This window comes from Orcinus orca, chromosome 17, assembly GCF_937001465.1.
Source record: "Orcinus orca chromosome 17, mOrcOrc1.1, whole genome shotgun sequence".
In the NCBI taxonomy this organism is placed as follows: Eukaryota; Metazoa; Chordata; class Mammalia; order Artiodactyla; family Delphinidae; genus Orcinus; species Orcinus orca.
This window is the reverse complement of record NC_064575.1, coordinates 84,335,422-84,362,325: the sequence shown is the minus strand read 5'-3', so window position 1 is coordinate 84,362,325 and position 26,904 is coordinate 84,335,422. Positions and strand designations below refer to the sequence as shown.

The 26,904-nt window shown below is 43.4% G+C and overlaps 1 protein-coding gene and 1 pseudogene across 4 annotated transcripts in view; one reads left to right on the top strand and one right to left on the bottom strand.

Moving 5' to 3' along the window:
- Positions 1–26,904, top strand: part of TRAPPC9 (trafficking protein particle complex subunit 9) — a 509,514-nt gene that overhangs the window by 43,318 nt on the left and 439,292 nt on the right. For all 4 annotated transcript variants that reach the window (XM_049700891.1, XM_004265298.4, XM_033419745.2 and 1 more), the window contains 3 exons: positions 12,908–13,029; positions 16,830–16,955; positions 25,675–25,891. In XM_049700891.1, coding sequence (XP_049556848.1) covers positions 12,908–13,029; positions 16,830–16,955; positions 25,675–25,891 — 465 coding nt within the window. The remainder of the gene's footprint in view (positions 1–12,907; positions 13,030–16,829; positions 16,956–25,674; positions 25,892–26,904) is intronic.
- On the bottom strand, positions 936–1,323 carry LOC101290267 (60S ribosomal protein L31-like; annotated as a pseudogene).

Sequence of the window (26,904 nt, the reverse complement as noted above, 5' to 3'; positions counted from 1 at the left end):
GCCCTTGATGGGCATTTGAAACAGAATGCTTCTTCGTGTCGCACTGTTGTTTCTTGTCATTTCTGAATGTTGCATGTACCTTCAACAGCTGTTTCAAGTGAAGTGATCTTTTGTCCAATTTCAGTTAACTCAAATTTGCTTTTCCCATTTTAATGTTGACGGGAGTTTCTTCTTCCTATAATGAAAATTAGCAATTTGCACTTACTACGTGAAGGCACTGGTCCGAGGTGCTTTTTTTTCTTAACAGTTTTAATACAACTTACCCATTAAAATACACAGAGGTTTTTACTCTATGACCAGAGTTGTGTATCACCATCAATCTTGGACATTTTCATCACCCCAGCAAGAAGCCCCGTACAGATTATCAGCCACCACCCATTTCCCCCATCCTCCCCCAGCCCCAGGCAACCACTCTTCTGTCTCTGGATTTGCCTGTTCTGGGCATTTCGCATAAAGGGAGTCATACAGCTTGTGCTCCTTTATGACCGATTCTTTCACTTAGCATCATGTTGTCAAGGTTTGTCCGTGTTGCATCACGGATCAGCACTTCACGTTCTGTTTTTGCTGAATAATATTTCACCATATGGATAGACCACTTTTTGTTTACCCCTTCTTCAGCTGATGGACATTTGGGTTGTTTCTACTTTTTGGCTGTTATGAGTAATGGTGCTGTTAACATTCGTATATGTTTTTATGTGGACGTATGTTTTCAGTTCTCTCATGTATATGCCTAGGAATTAGAATTACAGGGTCATACGGTAACTAAATGTTTAACTATTTGAGGAACTGCCAGATTGTTTTCCAAAGCGGTTGTGCTGTTTTACTTCCTCAGCAGCAGTGTATGAGAGTTCCAGTTTCTCTATGTCCTCATCAATGCTTGTTATTCACTTTTCTTTTGTTTTGGCAGTTCTGTAACTTTGCTTAACAATCAGCAGTTAGTTCTCATCCACATTAACTGTCTTTAGGTTTTTGATAATGGTGGCAGGTACATGGTAACCAACGTACAGAGCTTGTCTGGTGCATCTTCATCTTCCTTATGTTTCTGGACAGCTGCGCATGGATACAATACGGGACATCCCTTATTCCTTTGGCGCAGACAGCTTTGTGGAGCCTGGTGTCGACGCGCACATCTGGAGTTCCCATCTCCTTCATGGCAAATTTCCGGATTTCTTTGAGTGCCCGAGGGGCACGCTTCTTGAAACCCACTCCAGGGACGCTCTTGTGAACGTTGAGAGTGTATTTTCTGGTCGTCACCTCGTTGACGGCAGACTGGCCCTTCTTCTTGCCAGCCTTCTTTGCGGGAGCCATCTAAACCCAGTTGACGAGAAGACTCAGAGTGGAGTGGGACAGAGCCAGGCCAAGTCTTCCCTCCCAGCCAGCCTCATGCAACCGCCCTCGGGGCTCCTGGAGCCCCAGGTCAGGGTGTTACCATCTTTTTGATTATAGCTGTTCCAGTGAGGGTGAAGTGGTTTCTCCTTGTAGTTTTTTTTGTTGTCGTTTAAAATGGAAATGGAATTTTTATTTGTATTTGTGTATATTTACTAATGTTAAAATATCATAAAAGTTTGCCATAATGTATATATTTTTTTCTTTTTTAAAAATTTTTATTGGATTATAGTTGATTTACAATGTTGTGTTAGTTTCGGGTGTACAGCAAAGTGAATCAGTTACACATATGCATATACCCACTCTTTTTTTAAGATTCTTTTCCCATATAGGCCATTACGGAGTATTGAGTATAGTTCCCTGTGCTACACAGTAGGTTCTTTTTAGTTATCTATTTTATATATATAGTAGTGTGTATATGTCAATCCCAGTCTCCCAATTTATCCCTCCCCCCACATTCCCTGGTAACCATAAGTTTGTTTTCTACATCTGTGACTCTACTTCTGTTTTGTAAATAAGTTCATTTGTACCCTTTTTTTAGATTCCACATATAAGCAATATCATATGATATTTGTCTTTCTGTGTCTGACTTTACTCAGTATCACAGTCTCTAGATCCATCCACGTGGCTGCAAATGGCATTATTACAATCTTTTTTTTACGGCTGAGTAATATTCCATTGTCTGTATGTACCATCTCTCTTTTTTTTTTTTTCGGTACGCGGGCCCCTCACTGCTGTGGCCTCTCCCGTTGCGGAGCACAGGCTCCGGATGTGCAGGCTCAGCGGCCATGGCTCACGGGCCCAACCGCTCCACGGCATGTGGGATCTTCCCGGACCAGGGCATGAACCCGTGTCCCCTGCATTGGCAGGCGGACTCTCGACCACTGCGCCACCAGGGAAGCCCTGTACCATCTCTTCTTTATCCATTCTCTGTTGAGGGACATTTAGGTTGCTTCCATGTCCGGGCTATTGTAAATACTGCAGCAATGAACAATAGGGGTGTGTGTATCTTTTCAAATTATGGTTTTCTCCGCGTCCTTGTAGTTTTGATTTGATTTCCCTTATAGCTATTGATAATGAGCATCTTTTTCTTTTTTTTCTTTTTTTCTGGTACACAGGCCTCTCACTTGTGGCCTCTTCTGTAGCGGAGCACAGGCTCCGGACGCGCAGGCTCAGTGGCCATGGCTCACGGGCCCAGCCACTCTGTGGCAAGTGAGATCTTCCCGGACCGGGGCACGAACCCATGTCCCCTGCATTGGCAGGTGGACTCTCAACCACTGCGCCACCAGGGAAGCCCCCTTTTTCTTTTTTAAAAAATTATTTTATTTATTTATTTATTTCTGGCTGCGTTGGGTCTTCGTTGCTGCCTGCAGGCTTTTTCTAGCTGTGGCGAGAGGGGGCTACTCTTTGTTGCTGTGAGCGAGCTTCTCATCGTGGTGGCTTCTCTTGTTGCAGAGCACGGGCTCTAGGTGTGTGGGCTTCAGTAGTTGTGGCACACAGGCTCAGTAGTTGTGGCTCAGGGACTCCAGAGTGCAGGCTCAGTAGCTGTGGTGCACAGGCTTAGTTGCTCTGCAGCATGTGGAATCTTCCCGGACCAGGGCTTGAACCCGTGTCCCCTGCATTGCCAGGCAGATTCTTAAGCACTGCACCACCACGGAAGCCCTTGAGCATCTTTTTCACTGTGCTTATAGGCCATTTGTACAATTTCCTTGAAAAATGTCTTTTCACATCCTTTATCCATTTTTTAAAAAATATCTTTATTGGAGTATAATTGCTTTACAATGGTGTGTTAGTTTCCTCTGTATAACAAAGGAAATCAGCTAAGTGCATACGTATATCCCCATATCTACTCCGTCTTGTGTCTCCCTCCCACCCTCCCTATCCAACCCCTCTAGTTGGACACAAAGCACTGAGCTGATCTCCCTGTGCTATACAGCTGCTCCCCACTTACATTTGGTAGTGTATATATGTCAGTGCCACTCTCGTACTTTGTCCCAGCTTACCCTTCCCCCTCCTTGTGTCCTCAAGTCCATTCTCTACATCTGCGTCTTTATTCCTGTCCTGCCCCTAGGTTCTTCAGAACCTTTTTCTGTTTTTTTTTTTTTTTTTGATTCCATATATATGTGTTAGCATACAGTATTTCTTTTTCTCTTTCTGACTTACTTCACTCTGTATGACAGACTCTAGGTCCATCCACCTCACTACGGATAACTCAATTTCATTTCTTTTTATGGTTGAGTAATATTCCATTGTATATATGTGCCACACGTTCTTTATCCATTCATCTGTCAATGGACACTTAGGTTGCTTCCATGTCCTGTCTATTGTAAATAGAGCTGCAATGCACATTGTGGTACATGACTCTTTTTGAATTATGGTTTTCTCAGGGTATATGCCCAGTAGTGGGAATGCTGGGTCATATGGTAGTTCTATTTTTAGTTCTTTAAGGAACCTCCATACTGTTTTCCATAGTGGCTGTATCAATTTACATTCCCACCAACAGTGCAAGAGGGTTCCCTTTCTCCACACCCTCTCCAGCATTTATTGTTTGTAGATTTTTTGATGATGGCCATTCTGACCGGTGTGAGGTGCTACCTCATTGTAGTTTTGATTCCCATTACTCTAATGATTAGTGATGTTGAGCATCTTTTCATGTGTTTGTTGACAATCTGTATATCTTCTTTGGAGAAATATCTATTTAGGTCTTCTTCCCATTTTTGGATGGGGTTGTTTGTTTTTTTGATATTGGGCTGCATGAGCTGCTTGTATATTTTGGCGATTAATCCTTTGTCAGTTGCCTCGTTTGCAAATATTTACACCATTCTGAGGATTGTCTTTTCGTTTTGTTTATGGTTTCCTTTGCTGTGCAAAAGCTTTTAAGTTTCATTAGGTCCCATTTTTTGTTTTTATTTCCATTTCTCTAGGAGGTGGGCCAAAAAGGATCTTGCTGTGATTTATGTCATAGAGTGTTCTGCCTGTGTTTTCCTCTAAGAGTTTTATAGTGTCTGACCTTACACTTAGGTCTTTAATCCATTTTGAATTTATTTTTGTGTATGGTGTTAGGGAATGTTCGAATTTCATTCTTTTACATGTAGCTGTCCAGTTTTCCCAGCACCACTTATTGAAGAGGCTGTCTTTTCTCCATTGTATATTCTTGCTTCCTTTATCAAAGATAAGGTGACCATATGTGCGTGGGTTTATCTCTGGGCTTTCTATCCTTTTCCATTGATCTATATTTCTGTTTCTGTGCCAGTACCATACTGTCTTGATTAATGTAGCTTTGTAGTATAGTCTGAAGTCTGGGAGCCTGATTCCTCCAGCTCTGTTTTCCTTTCTCAAGATTGCTTTGGCTATTCGGGGTCTTCTGTGTTTCCATACAAATTGTGCAATTTTCTGTTCTAGTTCTGTGAGAAATGCCGTTGGTAGTTTGATAGGGATTGCAGTGAATCTGTAGATTGCTTTGGGATGTACAGTCATTTTCACAATGTTGATTCTTCCAATCCAAGAACATGGTATATCTCTCCATCTGTTTGTATCATCTTTAATTTCTTTCATCAGTGTCTTATAGTTTTCTGCATGTAGATCTTTTGTCTCCTTAGGTAGGTTTATTCCTAGGTATTTTATTCTTCTTGTTGCAGTGGTAAATGGGAGTGTTTCCTTAACTTCTCTTTCAGATTTTTCATCATTAGTGTATAGGAATGCAAATGATTTCTGTGCATTAATTTTGTATCCTACTACTATACCAAATTCATTGATTAGCTCTAGTAGTTTTCTGGTGGCATCTTTATGATTTTCTATGTATAGTATCATGTCATCTGCAAACAGTGACAGTTTTACTTCTTTTCTGATTTGGATTCCTTTTATTTCTTTTTCTTCTCTGATTGCTGTGGCTAAAACTTCCAAAACTATGTTGAATAACAGTGGTGAGAGTGGGCAACCTTGTCTTGTTCCTGATCTTAGAGGAAATGGTTTCAGTTTTTCACCATGGAGAACGGTGTTGGCTGTGGATTTGTCATATATGGCCTCTATTATGTTGAGGTAGGTTCCCTCTATGCCTACTTTCTGGAGAGTTTTTATCATAAATAGGTGTAGAATTTTGTCAAAAGCTTTTTCTGCATCTATTGAGATGATATGGTTTTTATCCTTCAGTCTGTTAATATGGTGTATCACATTGTTTCATTTGCGTGTATTGAAGAATCCTTGCATTCCTGGGATAAACCCCACTTGATCATGGCGTATGTCCTTTTAATGTGCTGTTGGATTCTCTTTCCTGGTATTTTGTTGGGGAGTTTTGCATCTATGTTCATCAGAGATATTGGCCTGTAGTTTTCTTTTTTTGTGACATCTTTGTCTGGTTTTGGTATCAGGGTAATGGTGGCTTCATAGAATGGGTTTGGGTATGTTCCTCCCTCTGCTATATTTTGTAAGAGTTTGAGAAGGATAGGTGTTAGCTCTTCTCTAAATGTTTGATAGAATTCACCTGTGAAGCCATCTGGTCCTGGGCTTTTTTTTGGGAAGATATTTCTTTTTTTTGCAGTATGTGGGCCTGTTACTGTTGTGGCTTCTCCTGTAGTGGAGTACAGGCTCCGGATGCGCAGGCTCAGCAGCCATGGCTCATGGGCCTAGCTGCTCCGCAGCATGTGGGATCTTCCCGGACCGGGGCACAAACCCGTGTCCCCTGCGTCGGCAGGCAGACTCTCAACCACTGCGCCACTAGGGAAGCCCCTTGTTGGAAGATTTTTAATCACAGTTTCAATTTCAGTGCTTGTGATTGGTCTGTTTATATTTTCTATTTCTTCCTGGTTCAGTCTCGGAAGGTTGTGCTTTTCTAAGAATGTGTCCATTTCTTCCAGGTTGTCCATTTTATTGGCATATAGTTGCTTGTAGTAATCTCTTATGATCCTTTGTATTTCTGCAGTGTCAGTTGTTACTGCTCCTCTTTCATTTCTAATTCTGTTGATTTGAGTCTTCTCCCTTTTTTTCTTGATGAGTTTGGCTAATGGTTTATCAATTTTGTTTTTCTACTCAGAGAACCAGCTTTTAGTTTTATTGATCTTTGCTATTGTTTCCTTCATTTCTTTTTCATTTATTTCTAATCTGATCTTTATGATTTCTTTCCTTCTGCTAACTTTGGGGTTTTTTTGTTCTTCTTTCTGTAATTGCTTTAGGTGTAAGGTTAGTTTGTTTATTTGAGATGTTTCTTGTTTCCTGAGGTAGGATTGTATTGCTATAAACTTCCCTCTTAGAACTGCTTTTGCAGCATCCCATAGGTTTTGGGTCATCGTGTTTTCATTGTCATTTGTTTCTAGGTATTTTTGGATTTCCTCTTTGATTTCTTCAGTGATCTCTTGGTTATTTAGTAGTGTATTGTTTAGCCTCCATGTGTTTGTATTTTTTACAGATTTTTTTTCCTGTAATTGATGTCTAGTGTCATAGTGTTGTGGTTGGAAAAGATACTTGATACGAGTTCAATTTTCTTAAATTTACCAAGGCTTGATTTGTGACCCAAGATATGATCCAGCCTGGAGAGGTTTCCATGAGCACTTGAGAAGAAAGTGTATTTTGTTGTTTTTGGATGGAATGTCCTATAAGTATCAATTAAGTCCATCTTGGTTTTTTTTTTTTTTTTTTTGTGGTATGCGGGCCTCTCACTGCCGCGGCCTCTCCTGCTGCGGAGCACAGGCTCCGGACGTGCAGGCCCAACGGCCATGGCTCCCGCACCCAGCCACTCTGTGGCATGTGGGATCCTCCTGGACTGGGGCAGGAACCCGCGTCCCCTGTATCAGCAGGCGGACTCTCAACCACTGTGCCACCAGGGAAGCCCAAGTCCATCTTGTTTAATGTGTCATTTAAAGCTTGTGTTTCCTTATTTATTTTCATTTTGGATGATCTGTCCATTGGTGAAAATGGGGTGCTAAAAGTCCCCTACTGTTGTGCTACTGTTGCTTTCCCCTTTTATGGCTGTTAGCATTTGCCTTATGTATTGAGGTGCTCCTATGTTGGGTGCATAAATATTTACAATTGTTATATCTTCTTCTTGGATTGATCCCTTGATCATTATGCAGTGTTCTTTTTGTCTCTTTTGTAATAGTCTTTCTTTTAAAGTCTGTTTTGTCTGATATGAGAATTGCTACTCCAGCTTTCTTTTTTTTTTTTTTTTTTGTGGTACGCGGGCCTCTCACTGTTGTGGCCTCTCCCGTTGCAGAACACAGGCTCCGGACGCGCAGGCTCAGCGGCCATGGCTCATGGGCCCAGCTGCTCCACGGCATGTGGGATCTTCCCGGACCGGGGCACGAACTCGTGTCCCCTGCATTGGCAGGCGGACTCTCAACCACTGCGCCACCAGGGAAGCCCTCCAGCTTTCTTTTGATTTCCAGTTGCATGGAATATCTTTTTCCATCCCCTCACTTTCAGTGTGTATGTGTCCCTAGGTCTGACGTTGGTGTCTTGTAGACAGCATATGTACTGGTCTTGTTTTTGTATCCATTCAGCCAGTCTATGTCTTTTGGTTGGAGCATTTAATCCATTTACATTTAAGGTAATTATCTATATGTATGTTCCTCTTACCATTTTCTTAATTATTTCGGGTTTGTTACTGTAGGTGTTTTCCTTCTTTTGTGTTTCCTGCCTTGAGAAGTTCCTTTAGCATTTATTGTAAAGCTGGTTTGGTGGTGCTGAATTCTCTTAACTTTTGATTGTCTGTAAAGGGTTTAATTTCTCCGTCGAATCTGAATGAGATCCTTTCTGGATCACTGAAAGGTCTTTTTAGATCCTTTATCCATTTTTAATTGAGTTATTTGTCTTTTTATTGTTGAGTTGTAAGATTTCTTTTTATATTGTAGATACAAGTTCCTTATCAGATATATGGTTTACAAAAATTTTCTTCTATTCTGTGTGTTGTTTTTTTCACTTTGTTGATGGTGTCCTTTGAAGCATAGAAGTTTTAAGTTTTGATGAAGTCCACTTTATCTAACTTTTCTTTGTTGCCTGTGCTTTTGGTGTCATATCTAAGATCTGAGGTATTTTAAAAGCAATTTAATTCTTACAACAGTTCTAGGAGATAGGTACTGTTGTTATCCCCAGTCTGTAGATGAGGAAACTGAGATGCAGAAAAGTTCATTGACTTGTCATGGGTACAGCTAGTTAGCGGTGATGTGGGAATTCACACCCACACATTTGTCTCCAGGTCTGTTCTCTTAACTACCATAGTCTATTCCTTTCTGTAGGAATGGTTAATTAAAAAGCCTTTACTTCTTTGATTTCTCATTAGGGACCTCATCTCTTCCTTTATAATACTTTCAGAACTCAGTGTAGTTTTATTTTAGGTCTAATGTAGGCGGAAGCATTGCTACCAGTTAATACCGCATTACTTACCTTCCAGTGATGATTGTTGCTAATTGACCTAAAAAAGTCATACTTAACTCTTTTCTGGTCATTACACTAAAAGAAGAGTCATGGCTACCGAATGCTCTAAGAAAGTATATGATTTATTTTATTTTGCTAACCAATGAAAGAAAAACCCCAGTGTTGACATAGGTTGTAAATTTTCCAGAATAGGGTCATTGTCTTCCTTATATTTCATTTTGTTTGGTCACAGTGTCAAGATAGTGCCTTATTGTCTGGCAGATTAGTTAGAGCATGATGCTCATGAATCATTATAATGACAGAATTTTGACAGCAGTATCTGTTGCTTCACAAGAAAAAAGACAGTATAGAAATACTGCTCAGATTTATTTTAAAAGCGTGGAATTTTGAGAAGAGTTCCACAAACCATACAAAGGTATTTTCATTAATTTTAGCTCCATCTTAGACACGTTATGGTTACATAGCAGAGTAAATTTATGAACTAGATTTGACAGGAGAAGTGTAATATTGATTATTTGTTTTAATTAAAATATTGTGCTTTGGGGCTTCCCTGGTGGCGCAGTGGTTGAGAATCTGCCTGCCAATGCAGGGGACACGGGTTCGAGCCCTGGTCTGGGAAGATCCCACATGCCACGGAGCAACTAGGCCCGTGCGCCACAACTACTGAGCCTGTGCATCTGGAGCTTGTGCTCCACAACAAGAGAGGCTGGGACAGTGAGAGGCCCGCGCACCGCGATGAAGAGTGGCCCCCGCTCGCCGCAACTAGAGAAGGCCCACGCATAGAAACGAAGACCCAACACAGCCAAAAATAAATAAATAAATAAATAAAATAAAAAATATATATATTATGCTTTGGATAAAGTAATTTAGTGCCCATGAATGAACAAAAATAAGTTTGCATTTATATATGACAGGGGGGCAGCCTTCCTACATGTATATGTTTTGATCTGTTTTTTTGGAGTATTTTTACAGCTTTTCAACAATGTTCTAACTTTACAATTCTATTTATCTTTTGTTATTTTTTAATATTAATTAAAAATTTTTTTGTTTATTTATTTATTTTTGGCCTCGTTGGCTCTTCATTGCTGCTTGAGGGCTTTGTCTAGTTGCAGTGAGTGGGGGCTACCCTTGTTATTCTCCTCTTTTTATGGTTTTGCCGTTCTTTCTCCTGCATCATTTGTCTCTGTTTTATTCCCTCTTATTTCTTTTTTATTTTTTTAAAATTAATTAAATTTATTTTTGGCTGCATTGGGTCCTTGTTGCTGAGTGTGGGCTTTCTCTAAGTTGCGGCGAGCTGAGGCTTCTCATCGCAGTGGCTTCTCCTGTTGCGGAGCACGGGCTCTTAGGCGCGTGGGCTTCAGTAGTTGTGGCTCACGGGCTTAGTTGCTCCATGGCATGTGGGATCTTCCTAGACCAGGGCTCGAACCTGTGCCCCCTGCATTGGCAGACGGATTCCTAACCACTGTGCCACCAGGGCAGTCCCATTCCCTCTTATTTCTGCTTCATTTTACTTTTGTTGACTTTCTAGCTTGTGCCTCCTATACTGTCTTGCACATAATAGGAACTCAGTAACTTTCTCTTGAATGAATTATTAAACTGTTGTTGGACTGATACTGGGGAGCCCTTGTGATGATTTTTTTTTTCCAGCTTTTCCCCACTTCTTAACTATGCTCTTTCTTTTCCTTTCCTCTAGCCTGGGTTTCAGCCTGCCTGTGGCATTGATTTTTCCTGTCTATAGACTCCTTGTTTCACTGGTTCACAATAATGTTACATGTGGGCTGTCAAAACTTTATAGGTGTCAAGAAAGATCAAATCCATTGCATACTAGTATTTTTAGAGTGTGTTATTCTTTTATTGAGTGAAATTAAATCAGTCTGACCCACTAAGCTCTCCCATGAGCTATGCTCTTTTTACCTTCTTACAGGTTATATTCTTCCCGGTTTCTGCATATGCTTTTTCCCCCCGGCCTCTGTACTGGAGTTAAGTAAATCATTAAGGGAACGCCCATTATCAGTGGTGTCTTTTTTTTTTTTAAATATGGAGGGAAAATTTGTTCCTTCTCCCTGGTTGGGGGCTTCTTGGATGAGGTGAGGTACCATAGGAAGAATGAAGAGCCCACCTCATTCTGATTCCCACTCTTTCCCTTCCATTCCCCAAGGGAAAAGAGTAAACTTCAACAATATGAAGACAAATTATTAGAGCTAATGAGATAAATCAAGATAACCTATCATTTATTAAATATTATTTCATGCCAGAAACAAAGGTATTGTAAACATGAAAAACACACAAAGCAGGATAGTACTGTGGTTAAAAATACAGGCCCGGGGCTTCCCTGGTGGCGCAGTGGTTGAGAGTCCGCCTGCCGATGCGGGGGACGCGGGTTCGTGCCCCGGTCTGGGAGGATCCCACGTGCCGCAGAGCGGCTGGGCCCGTGAGCCATGGCCGCTGGGCCTGCGCGTCTGGAGCCTGTGCTCCGTGACAGGAGAGGCCACGGCAGTGAGAGGCCTGTGTACCGCAAAAAAAAAAAAAAAAAAAAAATACAGGCCTGGGTTCAAATCCTGCTCTGGAGTAAACGGCTTTGTATTTGTGTATATCCAGCTCCTACTACTGGAGAGCTAGTAGGAGTGCTCAGCCTATTGAGGACCTGTTTCCTCCCCTGCAGAAACGGGGCTCACTAGGAGTCCCCCCCGCTGCATAACGCTGCCATGGGTTGTAAATGAGGACACGCGTGGATGTCCCCACATAGGTTCTGATTCCTCGTTAGTGCAGAATAACATAGTTTTTGCTCTGATGGCCTTATGACCACCCAGTGTAGATTCTCAGTGCTCCAAAGAGTTGCCTTGTGGCTTGGAAGTAGACTTCTCAGTTCTGTAAGGACCCAAGGATTGTGTCATTGGGCCTTGCTGATTTGAATCTATTCTTTAGAAAGTAAATATTTTAGATTTTTTTCAGGCATGCATGCCCTTTTCTTTTATTATTTATAGTTCTACCCTCTTATCTCTTGCTGTGATTTTCACAAAATCTGTAGAAACACAAAATCCTAAGCCACCTGTCTCTTCCCAGTTCTCTGTTATGGTTCTTTCTTCCTTGACTAGAAGAGGATTTTGCATAGGAAATGTTCTTTGTTCCTCTTTGCTTAGAGTCTCTCTGTCCGTCTGCCCATCTTTCACCTGTCCATCTGTCCATTTATCTATCCACTCATTCTTCTGTCCTGTTCCAAAAAGCATTTGAGGCAGCATACAGAATAACAAAATACCAAGAGAGCAGGTGAGAAAATGGGACCAAGTTTAGACAGCAAGTCGAGGCAATGAGCTTGCATGAAGGTTGCGGGCCATGTGAGACACACCCTTTGCCCCGTGAGTTATAAGATAACAGCACATGTGTGCCTGAGTCTCCCAGTAGACATGAGGGGAACAGAATTTGCTGGATTTGCTCAGTGTCCCTGAAATAAACAAGTGGCTTAGGAGAAGCCCGGCTTTTCCTGCTATGAGGCTAACGAGAGTATTTTTTGAGTGTTCTCTGAAATCAAAGAGTATTTCATCTTTTTCTTGTCAGAGTTTTATGTGTAGTTGGTTACATTCTATAAACGGACATGTCTCCAGAGCTCTTGCCCCTGTGAGTTTGATGGCTGGGGAATTAGGTGGTTCTGCTTATTGACAGGGGTTGGCCAGAAACAGAAAATGACAGCCTCAGAAAGGACGCCAGTATTTGTAAGCTATGTGTTTTTGTGCTGTATAGTTCAGAAAATACTTTCACATAGTTTATCTCCATTTGAGGGTGCAGTCTGGTTTCTTGTAGCGTTAAGAGAAGAGCTTAGTGCTGGGAGATAATGCACACTGACTGCATTGCTGTCAAGGCAACTAAGCTAGTTATTATAGACATGTTACTTTTATATAATGCATTTCATGTTCTTTAATAAAAAGTTTCAACAGGGAGGAAAACTTATTCTGAGTTAATTAACATTTAATACAATGCTTTGATGGTAAGACTATTATAGGGAGTGTATAAGCTGTGAAGACTTTAAAAATGGTTTCATTATTTAAATTTCAGTTGGGAATATTCAAGCTTTATCTTATTTGTGCCCTTCTTTTAAAATAACAAAGAAACAAGACGGAAAAAGCAAAAGATTATTTCTTTTCTTTCTCTCGGTTTGCAGGTGCCCTCACCACTAATGGCATCAATCCAGATACCAGCGCTGAGATTGGACGGGCTAAGAACTGCCTTAGTCCTGAAGACATAATTGACAAATACAAGGAGGCCATTTCCTATTACAGCAAGGTGATTGTACCCTGTAGATCCTTTATGTGACTGTGTTGTTTTAATCAGAAGTTCCTGTTTTACACTGTGTAATGCTGCTGCAGTATCTCCTAAGTATTTGTTTCTGTAAGTATTCATGTAGTAGTCCCCAATGCATAATACTATATGCCTAAAAATGGTTTTTGTTGATTAAAAATCATGTATATTTAATTTAATAAGTCTGAAAATAGGAGAAAAAGAGGCTATCATAGCCCTGCTACTCAGGGATAACGTTTAAAAAATTTTTTTTTAATTTTTTATTTAAAAACTTTTTAAATTTTTTGGCCATGCCGCACGGCATGCGGGATCCTAATTCCCCAACCAGGAATCGAACCTGCGTCCCCCCATTGCAGTGGAAGCACGGAGTCTCAACCACGGGACTGCCAGGGAAGTCCTCAGAGATAACATTTTTTTAAAAAAATTAATTAATTAATTTATTAATTTATTTTTGTCTGTGTTGGGTCTTCGTTGCTGCGTGCAGGCTTTCTCTAGTTGCGGCAAGTGGGGGCTACTCTTTGTTGCAGTGCGTGGGCTTCTCATTGCGGTGGCTTCTCTTGTTGCAGAGCACAGGCTCCAGGCGCGTGGGCTTCAGTGGTTATGGCACACGGGCTCAGTAGTTGTGGCTTGCAGGCTCTAGAGCGTAGGCTCAGTAGTTGTGGCGCATGGGTTTAGTTGCTCCGTGGCATGTGGGATCTTCCCGGACCAGGGCTCGAACCCATGTCCTCTACATTGGTGGGCAGATTCTTAACCACTGCACCACCAGGGAAGCCTGGAGGTAACATTTTTAGTATCTATTTTCTGTTCTTTTTGTCGATGTATATCATCTATATCATAAAATGGTGAGCATTCTGTACTTCTTTACTGTGTGGAGACCTACATTTTTCATTTGGCAAATTATGCGTTTTTCTGCGTTATTGAATCTTCACTTTTTCACTCTTAGAAAAAAATGTTTGAACATTCTTGTACATATATTCTTTTGTTCTTGTATGAGTATTCTTTTAGTTAAGATTTCTGGAAATTTAGTCACTGGATATGACATTTACATAGGTTACTTTCAAGTTACTCTCCAAATTCCTTCTCCAACAGGGAATGAAAAGATGTAGAATTACTCATTTAACCAATTCTCTATTACTGAATATTATTTTCCTTCAATTTTTCTTTCCACCGTTGTAAACAGTGCTGTGATAAATGCCATGATGGATAAATCTTTTTGGACTGATTTTTTTTTTTAAAAGGAAACAATTCCCAGAAGTGGACTTGAGTCAAAAAGTGTGCATATATTTTTTAGAGTTTACATATACATTGCTGTATCGTCCTCCAAAAAGCTTTATAACAGTTTGTTCTCTCACAAACAGACACTGTCCTTTTAAAATATTTGCCAATATGATGAGCGAAAGTAATTTTTCGTTGTTTTAGTTTGCATTTGATGACCAGTGAGGTATTGAACATTGTTCATGTATCAGCCAATTGCATTTTTAAAATGAATTATCCGTTTTTGTCCTTTGCATACATTTAAATTAGGGAGCATTTCTTATTGCTTTGTGATAGCTCTTTGTAAATCATGGATATTAGCTTCTTTTCTGTCATTGACATATATTGCAAATCTTTTTCCTGATGTTGCTTGCCTTTTGTTTTGTTTATGAGGTTTTTCATTTTGGTTGTGGTCAAAAGTGTTTTTAATATAGTAAATCTTTTCCTTACGGGTTTTCTCTTTGGTTTTATTCTTAGAAATACCTTCTTACAGAGCTTTTCTGCTGATCTGCTGACACTTTGTAAATAAGACCTAAGAAATTACTGGCTATAAAATCCTTACTGTTATAGTTTGTCCTCGAGTTCCCTACGTATGGGATGCTAAGGCTATATAAGGCTAGATCTGAACAAAGATAGGAGGGTTGTCTGTGGTGCTGGACCCTTCCTAATGGAATGAGATTTCCACCTTAGTTTTGGAGTCAGACAGACCTGAGTTCAAATCCTGCCTTTACCAATTACTAGCTTTGTGACCTTGGGCAAGAAACTTTACTTTTTGGGACCCTGTTTTCTTTATCTGTAAATAAGTTCCGTATTCCTTTTAGGGGTTTGTTTTAGAATTGAATGAGATAATTCCCTCATTTATTTCTAAAATATTGATTGCATAGTTCTATGCTGGTGCCTTGGTAGATGATTACTAGGGACTCAGCAGTGAAAATGGGGGCCCCTGCATCAGACAGCTTATGTTCCAGGAGAATGCTTGTAAAAGACTAGGTATGTAGTAGACTTTTAGTAAATGTCCGTTCTTTTCCTGATTCCCATTGATTCTGTATATCTTTCTGCTAATATATGAACAGTTTTTTATGATTGCAATTTAAATTTCATTGTAATATTTAAAATATTTAACTATAACCAAAATATGTGAAAAAAATGAGTTGACTTCTATTTTCGCTTCAGTAGAAGTTATTTTAAGAATTTTGAAGGAAAGGAAATAATTATATTTCACTGAAATCAAGTCCCTGTTAGATTCTTTGTGTTGTGTCCTTAAATGGTATATAAAATTGATAGACTTTGACTTCAGTATTGGTAGTTAGGTAAGTGTAGTTTCTTTTTGTGCTGTCTTTGATAAATTACATGTAATATATCACAAATTCTGCGCCTGTTACATATTGGAAATGAGGAAACAGTGGAGACCTGCTCTTTCTGGCACAGTAATTTCTTTTCCCACCTTACAAATAATTTTAGTAAGAAACATGGGCAATTGGATATTTTTGCTTCTTAATAATTGGTAAGTGGGCAGACTGCATTTTCATGAGTGGTTATGCCAGGCAGGCCTTGGGGTCTCAGCAAACACTTGCTGGGGGGTGGCTGACTCCACAGCACGTTTAACGCCTCGGTGAGTGTTGGTGGGGGGTCTCTCAGCCTCGGGCGCTCTTCAGGCACCAGAATACATGAATTTACCTCAGAAGCCTCTTCCCCAGCTGCAGGAAGTCTTTTCAGATACATCAGATGAAAACCACTCCAGCTCAGGGTAATTAGGAAAAAAAAATAAAAAGGGCAGAAGAACAGGGAGCATGGAGGGCTTCGAGCTGGGGCCTCGGGAAAGAGGAAGGCACAGAGCATGGGGGCCTGGGCTCCAGAGCCAGCTTCTGGGCCTGTCCTCACGTCTGAGCCACACAGCTTTCACGTGGGCAAGACCAGCTCTCCTGGCTGGATGTCACCTCGTGCAGAACCTTGAGAGGTGAAGATGAGATTGGAGAAGTTCTCGCCGGGATCATTACTCAGTGGCTGTGTGAAGCCCACAGTACCTTTTCTGTTCATGTATCTTCATTTGTCCTTCCTCTCAGGATCTGAGAAGCAGGAACAGGTAACTCAGAGAGATAAGCAGAAAGACATCAAACGTGCCAAGAGAGGACAGATACAGTGATACAAGGAGCTAGAACTTTTGTAACAAAGTAACATGAATTGGCAACTACTGCATCAAAGCTGCAGGTGTGAGAGAGTCTAAGAATGTTTTCGAGCAGGAGATTAAGTGGAAGTGAATAGCAAAGTTTCCATTGATAACGTTTTGAAATTTTGTAGAATATCCAGCGACTGTTGGTTGTATTATTTGAATGAACGCAAATGTATCTATATGGGCATTTATAGGTTCACTCAATCCCACCAACCCCTTCTGCCCCCTTAAGGGATAGACTTTCTCAAACACAAAGTCCCCCCCTTGGGTGGGGACGTGCTGCTCAGTGTCACTGAGTCCCTGTGGTACCGCCTGCACGACCTGACACAAACACCTCTCCTCTTCTCTTTTGACCCTGCAGTATAAGAACGCTGGGGTGATTGAGTTAGAAGCGTGTGTCAAGGCTGTCCGTGTCCTCGCCATTCAGAAGCGGAGCATGGAAGCTTCGGAATTTCTCCAGAATGCAGTCTACATCAACCTTCGACAGGTGGGTGTGTGTCCTCCTATGAGTGGAAGAATTAACGCGGTTTTCCTGGAGCTTATTCACCAAAAGACCATCTGATTTTGCTGTGCTAGCATTCAGTGTGGCACGGTTAAAACTCTGGAGTCAGAACTCGAAACTTTGATTAAGGGAGTTGTTTTACCTCTTTGTATTATGGTCTTTTACCCTCAAAATTCAGAATTCTGTTCTTTCAAAGTTTTTTTTGATTGGAGAAACGACTTTGCTCTCACCAGCTTTGCGACCTTGGACAAGCTTAATGCCTTATCACCTGACATTTGTCACTTGTGAAGCTATTCCATTTGTGACCCTATCTGGGTTGTTCATGTTATAAAACACGAAGTGTGTGAAAGTACTTTGTACAGCTCCTTTTACACTTAAGGCATTCCACAAATATTACTTGAATCTGGATGTGTTTTTAATAATACAAAGCCATTAGAACATTTAGTTGCAGGTTGCTACTGCAAAATCCCCAAATCAATAATCTAGGCAAACGTCTACAATCTTTCTAATCTACCTTGGATTTTTATGGCCAGGGCAACCAGGACTCAAAAGTGAAGCAGTTTGGTTAAGGACCCAGGACTAGGGTTACAATACCGGTTACTGTAATCGAGCAGATCTTTACTGAGCATGGCATTGTGCCGGGAGGGGGCGTAGAGGTGGAGAGGCAGAGTCTTCTCTCATTAAGCTGACAGTTTCGTGGCAAAGATAGACATTCACCAGGTGAAGAACTTGGAGTTTATTCTAAGAACAGTGGTTTTTAAAAGAAAGGTCTTAAAAGCACAGGAATGATGGGATCCCCTTTGTGTGGAGTAGGGTAAGCATGGTGAGGGAGGCCAGGTGGGAGACTCTTGAGGAGTCCAGGTGGGCAGTGTAGGCGGCTTCACCTGAGTGGTGGTGGGACGGTCAATGGAAGAAAGCCAACAGATCGAAGACGTGTTTAAGGGGTGAAAAGGAAGGGATTAATGATGTATGTGAGGGCAGACAGAATAACGCCCAGGTTTCTGGCTTGATTAATTAGGTAAATGATGGTCATGCTGTGCTCGGAGAAGGGAAAGCTGCAGAGGGAGTTTGGGGGCAACGCTGGTGGATTCAGTTGTGGATATAATGAAAAGACTGTAAAATATGTGGGTCTGGGAGGCTCAGGTGAGAGAGAGGGTAGTGGGTGGAGGGGACGGGAGAGAGACTTTACAATCATTTTGTATTTTGAACATATAAGAGAGAATGAGTAATAAGGCACACATACCTCTATCATCTAGGTTTAACGTATTAACATTGTGCCATATTGACTGCAGAGGTTCTTAATTTTTTTTTAATTAATTTATTTTTGGCTGCGTTGGGTCTTCATTGCTGCACGCGGGCTTTCTCTAGTTGTGGCGAGCAGAGGCTACTCTTCATTGCGTTGCGCGGGCTCCTCATTGCGGTGGCTTCTCTTGTTGCAGAGCACGGGCTCTAGGCATGCGGGCTTCAGTAGTTGTGGCATGCCGGCTCTAGAGCGCAGGCTCAGTAGTTGTGGCGCACAGGCTTAGTTTGCTCTGCGGCATGTGGGATCTTCCTGGACCAGGGCTCGAACCTGTGTCCCCTGCATTGGCAGGCGGACTCTCAACCACTGCGCCAGCAGGGAAGCCCAGAGGTTCTTAATTTTTAAAATAGAAATAAAGCAGTGGCGTTAATGAAGGTCTCAGCGTTGATGTGTATGCTGCTCATACATGTTTTGATACCTCATATGTTTATAACCACAATCTATAAAAAGTTAGCTATTCTAGCATAAGAGTTTAGCACAGGGACTCGGAACACACACTGCTGGGGCCTGAATCTGGCTTAGCCCCTTGGGTAAGTTAGCCTCTCCGTGCCTTGGTTTCCTCTTCTGTGAAGGTTGTTACTGCACCCCCGGGACACTGGGAGGGGGGCAGCTGAAGGGAGTGAGAAGTGGCAGCTGCCAGCCTAACACTGAAGGGAGAGACAAAAGCAGAATCAAGCGAATAAGCCGAGTACAAACAAACCAAAACGAGAAAAAAGTCCCACAACGTTTGGAGCCATTTAGTGTAAGGGAAACAACACTACGTGGACTCAAAGCTGCTGAGCACGGCGGTATCACGGATGGGAATGCGTCATCAGGAAAGGGTTGAGAAAAGGTGTTTTGGTTTCCCTTGACGTTTCTGGTAAAGATGGGCAGGAAAAGTGAAAACCCACCACTTGACGGTGAAGCTTCAGTTTTATGGGAAACTGAGCAAAGGGTGGAAACCAGCCGTCAGCAGTGCTGGCAAATGCACAGACATCTGGGTTGGATCCATCACTCACCACAATTTCCGGGTGACCTGCTGGGTGTGAGCTCTGAGCTGGGCAGTACGTTTGCAGGGATGACCAGGGCGTAATCCCTGGCTCTTAGGCTGCTGGTCCAAAGAGCAGCCCTGGGCACATGCAGATCTAGTGGGACAGCTCGGGATGCGGCCCGGGGACTACTGTGCTGAGGGTGAGAGGAGGGCTCCCCAGAGGGGTTTCCCTGCAGAGAGCAGAAACAATCCACCTACAGGGGCTGAAGAGCCTCTGAGCAGGGACCAGGTGCGAAGGCGTGACCTGGCTCGAGCACAGAGGGCTTGGGGAGCCGGAAGTCGTTTGGTGGCCTGAGCGGTTTTGTTGCCGAGGGACAGTGGATGGAAAAGGTGCTTAAAAGGCAGACCTGTTATAGGTCGTGAGTCAAAGCAAAGAAATGTGGACCTGTCAGGCAGGCACAAGAGAACCCTGTGGGTGTGGGGATCCAGCTGGGGCGTCATGCTGGAGTGAGGAGCAGAGTCGTGGGCCTGTGTGCAGACCCCGCTTTGCCACTTATTAGCTGCGTGACCTTGAGCATAATCCTCCATATCTCTCGATATTTTCATCTGTAAAATGATGGAATAACGAACTCATGGTGATCAGGAGTAGTTTAGTTCAGATTCTCTGTGTCTAGTCCTGTCTAGTGTTGCCCTGCAGTTACCCAGTAGCCGCTCTTATACTCAGGCCAGAGGGCGTGGAGGGACATCTGGGGGGTGGGGGGATGCATTTAAAAGCATGCTGAAGAACTGCAGGCAGTTTGGTGGAGGGTTGGGTGTGGGACTTGGAAGACTCAGTGTCCTAAGACTTGCTCACCCTTATGGACCGGAGTTGGCTTTGCAAATTAATGTTGAACATTTGGGCTTTTGGTGAAGCTGTTTTCACAGGTGGGTATATATACAACGTATTTTATAAGATCAGATGCTTTTATTTAATGTGTGGGAATTTGCAGCTTTTGGGAACAGCCCCTTCTCTGTTGGCCTGGTCTTCGTAGAACACTAGGGGTCAGCAGAGCCGTGCAGAGGGTAAGGGGCCCGCCTTGCTGCAGCGGGTGTGGGCCTTTAGAGTTCTCCTCAACTCGATGCTCTGCTGGAGTTGACTCATCTCTGTGTCTGGTTGCCAGCTGAGCAGACAGCAAAATGAGTTCTGGTGGGATTTTTCTTTTTTTTAATTTTAGTTTTTAAATTAAAAATTTTTTTAAATTTTATTATTTTTTAATAGATCTTTTTTTTTTTGTGGTACGTGAGCCTCTCACTATTGTGGCCTCTCCCGTTGCAGAGCACAGGCTCTGGACACGCAGGCTCAGCAGCCATGGCTCACGGGCCCAGCCACTCTGCGGCATGTGGGATCTTCCTGGACCGGGGCACGAACTCGTGTCCCCTGCATCGGCAGGCACTCTCTCAACCACTGCGCCACCAGGGAAGCCCTTTAATAGATCTTTATTGGAGTGTAATTGCTCCACAACACTGTGTCAGTTTCTGTTGTACAGCAAAGTGAGTCAGCCATATGCCTACATATATCCCCATATCCCCTCCCTCTTGAGCCTCCCTCCCACCCTCCCTATCCCACCCCTCTAGGTCCTCGCAAAGCAGCAAGCTGATCTCCCTGTGCTGTGCTGCTGCTTCCCTCTTCAGTAAGTGGTGCTGGGAAAACTGGAAGCTACATGTGAAAGAATGAAATTAGGACACTCCCTAACACCACACACAAAAATAAACTCAAAATGGATTGAAGACCTAAATGTAAGACCGGACACTATAAAACTCTTAGAGGAAAACATAGGAAAAACACTCTTTGACATAAACCACAGCAAAATCTTTTTTGACCCACCTCCTAGAGTAATGAAAATAAAAATAAACAAATTAGACCTAATTAAACTTAAAAGCTTATGCACAGCAAAGGAAACCATAAACAAGACAAAAAGACAGCCCTCAGAATGGGAGAAAATATTTGCAAATGAAACAATGGACAAAGGATTAATCTCCAAAATATACAAACAGCTTATGGAGCTTAATATCGAAAAAACAATCCAATCAAAAAATGGGCAGGGCTTCCCTGGTGGCGCAGTGGTTGAGAGTCCGCCTGCCGATGCAGGGGACACGGGTTCATGCCCCGGTCCGGGAAGATCCCACGTGCCGCGGAGTGGCTGGGCCCGTGAGCCATGGCCGCTGAGCCTGCGCGTCCGGAGCCTGTGCTCCGCAATGGGAGAGGCCACAACAGTGAGAGGCCCGCGTAACACACACACACACACACACACACACACACACACACACAAAATGGGCAGAAGACCTAAATAGACAGTTCACCAAAGAAGACATACAGATAGCCAAGAAGCACATGAAAAGATGCTCAACATCACTCATCATCAGAGAAATGCAAATCAAAACGACAATGAGATATCACCTCACACTGGTTAGAATGGGCATAATCAGCAAATCTACAAACAACAAATGCTGGAGAGGGTGTGGAGAAAAGGGAACCCTCTTGCACTGTTGGTGGGGATGTAAATTGATACAGCCACTATGGAGAACAGTATGGAGGTTCCTTAAATAACTAAGAATTCCTTAAAAAACTAACAGTATGGAGGTTCCTTAAAAAACTAAAAATAGGGCTTCCCTGGTGGCGCAGTGGTTGAGAGTCCGCCTGCCAAGGCAGGGGACACGGGTTTGTGCCCCGGTCCGGGAAGATCCCACATGCCGTGGAGCGGCTGGGCCTGTGAGCCATGGCCGCTGAGCCTGCGTGTCCAGAGCCTGTGCTCCGCAACGGGAGAGGCCACAACAGTGAGAGGCCACAACAGTGAGAGGCCTGCGTACCGCAAAAAACAAACAAACAAAAAAACTAAAAATAGAATTACCATATGACCCAGCAATCCCACTACTGGGCATATACTCTGAGAAAACCATAATTCAAATAGTCACTGGTGGGATTTTATAATGACAGTAACAAAGAGAGATCTATAGTTTTTCTGAACCAGGACAAGGTTTTGGTTCTTGGTCAAGTGTGTTCCATTGTAGAACTGATGAGTTGTGTCTGTTCTGGGACTGATTTTGGCTAATCTGGAAACTTTGAAAGGAACCAAGATGGAATTATTGCAGGTGGCTTCTGCCTTAAGAAGCCCTGTGCAAATGTAAAAAAATGAAAAAGAATACGTTTGGATCTAGTGGTATTGGGAAGGGTTTGTGCACGTTGCAGGAGCGTTCAAGGCAGAACTTCTCTTTGTGAGCGGGAACATGGATCACCTGTCTTGTCTTTCGTTGTTTACGAGAGTAGTTTATGGTAATTAGCACTGACAAGCGGCTGCGCGCATTGCATTTAACAGCTGGCTGTCTGCAGATTTGTCTGTCGAACACATAGATTTCACAGGCACGTAGATTTCACAGGTCAGGTAGAAGTGAGAGAGAAGGAACGTGAACCTTGGCAGCCCAGATTCAGGTTTCAACCGCCACTTCCCCTCCGTGTGACCTTGGACTGGAATGTAACCTCCCTTAGCCTGTTTGTGAATCTGTAAAATGGGAATGATAATATTCACTTCTTCCTGGATTTGTTGTAAGTTGTATCAATAAATAGTATTATAACACACGTAGAGCACTTCACACACTGCTTGGCACTTAGAAAGCCCCACCGGTGACGTGTCAGAGCAATAAAGGCAGCTCGTGTTTGTTGGACCGCTAGCAGACACTTGACTAGGTTGTGAATTTGGTTGTTTCCTTCTACCTTTGTAACTCTGTGTGCTAAGTGCGTTCATTCCTGTTGATAGAAGGGGAGCCTCAGGGTAAAGAAGATTTAGTAATTTGTCCCAAGTCAGACCATAATTTGGGGTGTAGGGGCCTCGTTTAAAGCATGCTTGTTTGGGTTTTCCCCTCTCTACGTTCTGTCCTGGAGGCCGGGTGCTAGGCCCTGGGTCCACTGTCTTGTAGCCCGAGAATATTCAGCAATGCAGCCAAACAGACAGGGTCCTGCGCTGCTTGAGCAGAATGTCCGGAGGGGGACACAGGTGCTAAATAGATAAATGTGAAAACAAATGACTAGAAAATGTGATCAGCTCTGTAGAGGAAAAGAACATGCCTTGCCCTGCAGAGCTGGGGAAGTTTCTAGTCGGTGCTGCTCTGGTGGTATTAATCTCAGTAAAATACGTTCTGTTACCACAGACAAAACGGCAAAGCATCTGTTCTCAGGTAAACTAAAACCCGCTGATGATACTTACGACTAATTAAGCAGCCAGCTCGTTGCTGGCACTTACCTAGGGGTAAACAGGTTGTGGCCATAATCATCACGGCAACTGTGCTCACTGGTTTTATTGAACCCAGTTTTAGAGGTGAGGAAATCGAGGCTGGGGTGTTTGCTGCGTGCCCGTGATTACCTTGTAAATGCTACCACTGGTCTTCAGACCTAGTTCACCATGGCTCCAAAGTCTGAGCTCTGTGAACTGCGTCGTGTAGCTTCCCCGCAAACAACCCAGATGACTGAAATTAATTTTCTTCATTAGTAGGAAATGTAAGTGACCATAAGAGAAAGAGGTCGTAAGGAATTGTTTGGAAAACTAGAGAAAAGCCCAGCACTTTACCAGCTGTGGGAGCATGCTCTAGGACCAATGTATATTCAACCCAGCACCCGGCACCTCCTGCAGATCTGATGTTCAGGAATGACTGAGCCATTTGATAACGTTTTGGCTCATGACACACTGTTGGTTAGAACCTGCGGCCTCTTTGTCCCTGGTTAATTTTCTCTTCAAAGCCATTTACATTTCCTGCGGGCTACTCCACTCAGATATAAGAATAGCCTCTTTAAACTTCCTGATGCAGTTCCTTAATGAAGCTTGTTGCTAAGGGAACCTAGCAAAAGCCCGGTAGATATGCACATAATAATGGTAACCTCAGAACTTTGTCGATTTAAACTCAGAATCAGAGGGATGGGAGATTCAGGAAAGGCTTTCTGAGATAGAAGGGGGAAAGTGTAAGGATGCAGCCCAGGTTAGACGGAGACATCTCGGTCCTAGCCGGCAGGGTGCCCGGCTTTCAGGATGGTGTGTGGGGAACGCAGAGCTCTCACAAAGAAAACGGTTGGATGGGGAGGGAGGAAAGTCAAGTTCTTTATTGGAGAAGGAAAAAGAGAGAGGGAACTGAAAACTTGCTGGTTGAACAGGAGTCTGGAATATGGCTTGACGTCCTTGCATTTAGGAGAGAGGAGTTTTGTGGGGACCAGCGTAGGAAGGAATCTCTCTTGGTGGGAAGCCAATGCAGCAGAGAAATGGGCAGATCCAGGGGGCCCCAGCTGGGTGAGCTGCCCGCCAAGCCAAGGTGTGGGGCTGCCTCCGTAATCTGGCGCTTCAGGCCTGGGTTTGCAGCCCAGTACAGTGATGAGAGGGAGAGGGCTGGCGGGAAGGGCAAGGCAGAGGCCGGGGCACGGGCTGCGGGCATGTGCTTGTTGCACTTAACATGAGGGGTCTGAGAAGGATGCTCGATGGTGAGGAGGATGTTTTGGATTTTCCGCATGGGACGTACCAGCAGCTGACACAGATGTTTATCCCACAGGCGTTATGGCTCCTGTAGCTCATCCTCTTCTACTTTTTGCTTCAGCTGCCAGGGATGTTGGAGCTGAATCTATAGTCGGCCTCTGTTAATTACCCCTGCCTCATGGCGTGCATTTTTGTGACTTCGCCTGCCCCTTGTTTCATTTAAGTATTAAATCCCCATTTTTGACCCTCGCTTTTGTTTTTTTGTTGTTATTGTTGTTGTGTTTAAAAAATTGATTTAGATCCTCGTTTAGAATGAAGCCAAAAGGAAATAAATGTGTACACAGACTATATCACAGACACGACTTTTAAAAATTCTGAGCTGTTACCTAGTAGTTACATTGCTGGCCTGTAGTCGTGATTAAACAGAAGTTGTTATTACTACATCAGGGGGTGGTTGGGAAAATACGGTTAGGTTGTAGATGAAAGAAAAATTTTTGTAAGCCATGAAGTCTTAATTTAAGTCCAAGTTAGGTGTGGTTATTATTAACAGTTCTTTGTCTAGTTACCTGGTTACCTGGTTCTATATATTTTGTGTTTTGAGAAGTTAATGTATTTGATGAAAATCCCTGCCCAGATTCCAGTGTCTTTCCCTTTCTCTTTCCCTTCTCTGCATCTTATGTGCTAGGTAGCAAATACCTTTGTTCCAGAGAATATGGGCCTTCTTAGCAAAAGGACAGGGTGAGCTTGGAGAGGTGGGGCTCAGAGAGGGCCTTGGAGCTTCCATGTCGGTGCTTCTCTGGATCCTGCCCTGTCAGTGCACTAACTCAGCTTCCCTTTTCCTTCATGTTTCATTGGGCCTCTGTTTTATGAAAAAGCTTTTTTGTGTTTCCTTTTGCACTTGTAAGATTCTTTCACATGCTTTTTACTTTCCTCTGTGTGCTTCAGCTCTCCGAGGAGGAGAAGATCCAGCGGTACAGCATCCTCTCTGAGCTCTACGAGTTGATTGGCTTCCACCGCAAATCCGCCTTCTTCAAGCGCGTGGCTGCCATGCAGTGCGTGGCCCCAAGCATCTCAGAGCCTGGCTGGAGGGCCTGCTACAAACTCCTCCTCGAGACGCTTCCTGGCTACAGTCTGTCGCTGGATCCGCAAGACTTCAACAAAGGTACTAGAGCTGAAAGTTGCTTCAGTCCAATTAATGGTGCGTCCAATTAATGGGCCCTGCTCTGCCTGTCGGACACGATGACTGCTGCTGGCATGCAAAGGTGACTAAGCTCTCCTGCACTTGGGTACTTTTGATAGATCACAACAGAACGTAGCGGTGCTCTGCATGCGGGCTGGCATTCTTAAATCTGCGTGCCGGTTGGAAATCTCCCCTGAGCTCACTGACGTGTGTCCTCCTTGAAACATCTTAAATACCTAATGAATCCTACTTACCTCATGTGATTTAGCCAATTTGCAAAAATCAACCAATCTAGAATAAGTCCTGGGGTATATGTGTACAAGTACAGGTGTGCATTTGGTGATAAATCCTTATCCTGCAATGTTAATGCAGGGTAGTATGTGTTAAACATAGCTCTGAGTCTAATAACAAGTGCACACAAGTGTGATGCCCAGTGTCAGGCAAAGGGTGATTCGCAGGCGAAAAAAAATGGTTGATGGCCGTTTTAGTCAGGACATGCAGAGCATTTTCCTCCAGCTCACGTCCAGAGCCAGCAGGCCTGGCCTGCTAGACGGGGAGAGAACTGAGGGGCCGTCTACGTTCCTGTCCCACCAGGGCAAAGACAGTCCTCTGGCGCGTGTTTTCTGTGGTCATGTGTGCCGGCCTGAGGGGCCCATGGTCCGAGTGATGAGTCTGTTCTGCTGTTGGGTAGTTCTGATTACTGGGTCTCTCCATGAAAGAATTACGAATCCCCTTCCTGCTTGCCTTACCTCCTGGGGACGGTGTGTCCGCTTTCCGTTTGTGTCCACCTCCTCAGTAATGATTTGTCGCGCTCTTGCCTGGTGCCATGGGATGTGTGAGGTGAGCGAGTGGAGCAGTGGGAAGAGGACAACTCCTGCCCTCCAGCGTACAAACAAGCAGTTCTAGCATGTGTCGACCTTCCAGGTATTTGCAGAGAGCTCTCGGGTCCTTCCAGAGCCTTCCTCTCCTCTGTCTCCGTTGCCTAGGTGGTTCTT